Here is a 5,664-nt window from a genome sequence, read left to right as displayed (position 1 = left end):
GCACAGGCTCCGGATGCGCAGGCTGAGCGGCCATGGCTCACGGGCCCAGCCGCTCCGCGGCATGTGGGATCTTCCCGGACCGGGGCATGAACCCATGTCCCCTACATCGGCAGGCGGACTCTCAACCACTGCGCCACCAGGGAAGCCCCACAACTATCCTTTAATAAACAATTGTCAAGTTTTAGTATAGTAACAAAGAAGAATACCCACAATTACCTTAAAAAGCTGTTAACATATCCCTCCCTTTTACAACTACATATTTGTGTAAGACAGAGTTTTCTTCATGTATCTGAATTACAGCAATACACTGCTTCTATTAAGTCAGACTTTAAAAAAAATTTACAAATCTGTAAAATAATGCCAGTCTTCTCACTAATTTTTTGTTGTTTTGGGTGAAAAAAATGGTGATTTTTCATTAAAATGTGTTATTTTAAAACCTTGGGGGGGGGCGCCGCGATGCATTCTGGGCCAGCAGCAGCACCAGAGCCAAGATGGCGGCCAGCAGGAGGCTGATGAAGGAGCTTGAAGAAATCCGCAAATGTGGGATGAAAAACTTCCGTAACATCCAGGTTGATGAAGCTAATTTATTGACTTGGCAAGGGCTTATTGTTCCTGACAACCCTCCGTATGATAAAGGGGCCTTCAGAATTGAAATCAACTTTCCAGCAGAGTACCCATTCAAACCACCGAAGATCACATTTAAAACGAAGATCTATCACCCGAACATTGACGAAAAGGGGCAGGTCTGTCTGCCAGTAATTAGTGCTGAAAACTGGAAGCCAGCAACCAAAACTGACCAAGTCATCCAGTCCCTCATAGCACTGGTGAACGACCCCCAGCCCGAGCACCCGCTCCGGGCTGACCTAGCTGAAGAATACTCTAAGGACCGTAAAAAATTCTGTAAGAATGCTGAAGAGTTTACAAAGAAATATGGGGAAAAGCGACCTGTGGACTAAAATCTGCCGCGATTGATTCCAGCAAGTGTGAGCAGAGACGCCGAGCAGTGCATTGAGACACCACACGAAGCAGGACTCTATGGAAAATTGACATGTGCCACCGCCTGGCGTCTGCTTGTGGCAGTTACTAACTTTCTACAGTTTTCTTAATCAAAAGTGGTCTAGGTGACCTGTAAAGAAAGGATTAAAAATTTAAGATGTTAAAAAATAAATAAATAAATAAATAAAATAAAATAAAATAAAACCTTGGGGGGGGGGCTTCCCTGGCAGCACAGTGGTTAAGAATCCGCCTGCCAAGGCAGGGGACACAGGTTCGAGCCCTGGTCCAGGAAGGTCCCACATGCCGCGGAGCAACCAAGCCTGTGCACCACAACTACTGAGCCCACATGCCACAACTACTGAAACCCGTGCGCCTAGAGACTGTGCTCTGCAACAAGAGAAGCCACTGCAATGAGAAGGCTGCGCACCGCAATGAAGAGTAGCCCCTGCTCACCGCGACGAGAGAAAGCTCCCCTGTGGCAACAAAGACCTAACACAGCCAAAAAAATAAAGTAAATAAATAAATTTTTAAAAAATAAAATAAATAAAACGTTAGGGGTTTATAATAATAAATAATAAATCTTTGTATAATTAGCTATTATGATAATAAAATAATGAATAAATACTATTCTCAAAATTTCCCCATTTTAATTTCTGATACAGTAAAAACCAATGGATATAACTCACATGGCCCAAAGCCCTTTGGGATCCTCAATAATTTTTAAGAAAGTAAAAGGGTCCTAACACCAGAAACTTTGAAAACTGTTGCTGTCAAGTCATCAAAATTTTTTTTGTTCATCGCTTTCATTGAGTTTTTCCCTCTTTCTGTCCTTCAGCCTCTTGTTGAAGTAGCATTGTGCTTTCCTGGAGATGGTGTGCCCATCCACACCTTTCCTCAGTGCCAGCTTATATAGCTGCTCTCACTCCCCTGACAGAACTGTAAGGCACTCGGGGCTGAATGGTTCTTGATGCACCTTCCAGTGACTGGGCATCCTGTGAGGATCCCTCCCCAGTGCTCATCCTGGACTTGTAGATGTCTCTTTCCTCCTTTCTTTTACTGACAAGTCTGTTTTAACTTCAGGAAGAAAACTTTTTAGTTTTTTATTATTTGCCTCCAGGCTCAGCATTTCTGATGACTTGGTCTCAAGGCTGGCCTCTTTCCAAAAGGACTCCAGTGCTTCATAATCTCTCTTAATATTTCTGAGCTCAGAAATTTTGCTTGTTCTTTATCAAAGGCAGAAAAAGTTATGCCAAGCTCTCCCTCCCTGCATTTAAAAGTTGGCTCTTATCTACAGGAACACCCATACCACCATCTGCCAGGTAGTGGGTAGCACCACCAAGGTCTGGACCAGGACTCACACCTTTACCCAGCCCCACACAGCATTTCCAGGGTGGACTGGGGTGAAGCTTGGTAGCCATCATTAGCTCTCCTATGGCACTAGTGGCTTCCACAATATAGCCTTAAGCTGTCAGGGCCCTACTGGCCCCATCAGACTAGAGGGGGCCCCATAGAATGTAGTTGTTACATAAATTACTTCTACATACACTATAATCCCACAATACATCTTTATTACTGTTTTAAGTAGCCAATAACCTTTTCAAGAATATATGTATGTGTGTATAGATATATACTTTTTATAAACACATTATTTCTGGTGAGAAATCAGTCATTATTCTGTAAGTCATATATCTTTTTCTTCAGGCAAATTTTAGAATTTCCTCTTCATCTTTTTTTTTTGGAAGTTGACTGTTTGCCTATGGTTTATTTTGAATTTATCCTGCTTAGGGTTCACTGAGATTCTTGGACCTGTGGGTAGTTATATTTCATCAATTTGGAGAAATTTGTGGCATTATCTTTTCAAATATTTTTTCTGCCCCATTATCTCTCTCGTCTCTTATCAGGATTCCTGTTACATTAGATCATAGGTCTCAGATGTTCTTTTTGGTTTTTCACTTTTATTTCCTCTTTGTTTTCAGCTTGTATAATCTCTATTAACCTGTCTCCATGTTCACTGATCCTTTCCTGCTGTTAGGTGTATCAATTCAATTACAAAAATCAATTCTGATAGACATTTTTTAGCATTTCCATTTGGTTCCTTTTAACGTTTTCCTTCTTTGCTGAAATTCTACCTATGTTTACGTGTGTTATTCATCTTTTCCACTAGATTCTTTAACATATTTATAATAGCTATTTAAGAGTATGCATCTGCTAATTCCAACACCTGTGCCATATGTGGGTCAATTTTTTCAACTCTTTTCTCTCTGGTTTATTGGTCACATTTTCCTACTTTGTGTCATGACTTGCTACTTTTTATTGTATGCCCAAAATTGTGTGCAAGGGAACAATAAGGGCTGAAGTCGATAAGACTTACCCCCAGAAAAGAGCATGCCCATTGCTCTGTCAGCTGCTAGCATGTGGGTAGCCTGGCGGGGTTGGGGAGAAGGGACAGTAGTGTAGCTAATCTACAGTTGAGCTGAGTTTGGGCCTTGTTGGCAGCTCGTTTCATGAGATTTCATTCAAATGTTTTGGGGAAAGATCAACACTTTGTCTTCAGCAGGACTTGGAGTCTGAGCCTCCGTGAGATTCCAGAGACCTCTCTGTGCTTTGCACCTCCTTGTCCAGCTGCCAACTTCGGGAGTTGCTGGGGACTTCTATTTGCTCTGACACCAACTTCTTTATTTTGCCTTCAAAAACTGGAAATTATTTAAATGCCCAACGAGAAGAGAATAGTTGTGTACGTTATGGAAAACCAATGCTGAATTGGATGCACTGATTTATAAAATAGTTCTGAGGAAAAGACAAATGCTTAACATACAATGTTAAATTTTTAAAACCAGACTATCAAGGTAATAAAAATTATATTAAAAATTATGTATACATATGGACAAGTATGAGAAGAAAGCCCCTACAAATGAAATGTTTGAGCCATTGATGTGGCAAGCTCATGAGCAGCTTTGCCTTAATGTTTTGTTGTGATTTCCACTAACAATGCCAACCATACTGAGTATACAGTAAAGAACAAACTGTAGACAGATCTGAAAGAACAATAACAATTTCTTAGTCTAGGAAAGATAACCCAGAGAAGAAAGGGTCCAGCAAGGCTCTTCTCCCTTAAGGTCCAAACAAAAAGAAACTAGCTTAAAATACAGCAAGAGGACTGGGTTAGGAACAAGGAAGAAAGAGTCTTTGGACTGTCATGGTTGTAAAGTGAAGGCTGACATGAGAGGGTTAGGAAAGATGAATAGACTTAGAAACACCCAGATGCAAACAATGCCGTCCTACCCATCGGTCCTTCATTAATTGACAGTGATGCCATCAGATGTCTCAGAGTAAACCAACCTCATTTCCATCACTGTTATTATAGAGTGGAACTGGTTACCAAGGGAAGCTGTGGAATTTTTCCCCAGAGGCCATTTAAAATCAGATATAGACAACCACCTGTCTGTTGGAAGCCAACCTGGAGCTTCTGTGCCATGATAGGGTCATGGAACAACAATCCAAGACGGCGCTGCAGGGCAGTGCTGCACCCAGCAAGCTGACTACATCTCTTCTGATCTGTTTTGTAATTTTGTGCTTCTGCCTTGAAGAAGTACATGGGGGATTTGCCCCCCGTCCCAAGCTTAACCGTGTAAAACATCCTCTCCCCCCTCCCAAACCAAAACCTACGAATTGGGACTTTTTAACAGCAGCCCCTGGCTGGTGGGAGAAAAAACAAACAACCTGGAAATGTAGGGTTGTTTCTATGGAAAACACCAATAATAAAAAAACAATGGCCCTACATGGGAGTAATAAATGATTATGGGTATTGTTGGTTCTGGTATAAGGATAAATTAATCATACAGAGTCAACTGCCAACACTGGAATTGTTGACTCGTCCATCCAGACAAGGCGTCATGCCCAGAGAAACACAGTGATAGATTAAATTGTGAAAAATATTGTAGATGATTTAGGGGATACATTGTTAAAACCTGTCCATGAGGACCTCTGGGACACATAGGAAAGTTTAGGAAACTTTCTCCTTCATAGTTTGTTTTAATGGCTTGTTACATATTAGCTTGGCTTTGTTATTAGTGTCGATTGAATCTACTCTAAGAAAAAACAATGATGTTTTGAGAACCTTTAGAATTATTTTAAGTACATATAGAAATATTAGGTACAATCTATTATAAATATCTTCTGAGGTTTTCGTTAAACACCTGATGATGTAATCACTTAGGGTATATAAATCTGACTGTGAGAAAATAAAGAGAGAGAGACCATGCTTGCACATACACAGTGTTATTGATTTATTTAACCTCCCCTCGCCGACGCTGTCCATCCCTCGGGTATTCCTGGGCCTGCAGGAGCTGGACTCCCGCAAGTGGCGCCCAAACAGGGACCCGAAGGGTAAGTGGTATATATATAAAGGTGTCTCAGGACAGCTAGGATTTCCAACCCGGGTGTGGCCGACCCCCTTGTAGAGATAGACAAGGTAAGTGAAGGGTGGAATAATTAAGAATAAAGAAAAATGGGACATACAGCATCTAAGGAAAGACAGTTATTTATTGATATTATTAAACATATGTTGTCAGTAAGAGGTATTAAAGTAACTAATAATCAGTTAGCTTACTTCTTTAGTTTTATACAAGAGCAATGCCCTTGGTTTCCAGAAGAAGGAACAGTTAATCT

At 41.1% G+C, this 5,664-nt stretch overlaps 1 protein-coding gene across 1 annotated transcript; it reads left to right on the top strand.

The window, feature by feature from the left end:
- Window positions 1–475: 475 nt before the first annotated feature.
- Window positions 476–1,166, top strand: LOC131764338 (ubiquitin-conjugating enzyme E2 L3). The gene has a single exon (XM_059077432.2). The coding sequence runs from the start codon at window positions 492–494 to the stop codon at window positions 954–956; it is 465 nt and encodes a 154-aa protein (XP_058933415.1). The 5' UTR covers window positions 476–491; the 3' UTR covers window positions 957–1,166.
- Window positions 1,167–5,664: the final 4,498 nt, after the last annotated feature.

Source organism: Kogia breviceps, chromosome 10, assembly GCF_026419965.1.
Source record: "Kogia breviceps isolate mKogBre1 chromosome 10, mKogBre1 haplotype 1, whole genome shotgun sequence".
Taxonomy (NCBI): Eukaryota; Metazoa; Chordata; class Mammalia; order Artiodactyla; family Physeteridae; genus Kogia; species Kogia breviceps.
The sequence above is the reverse complement of the archived record's forward strand: the minus strand, read 5'-3'. Positions and strand labels throughout refer to the sequence as shown.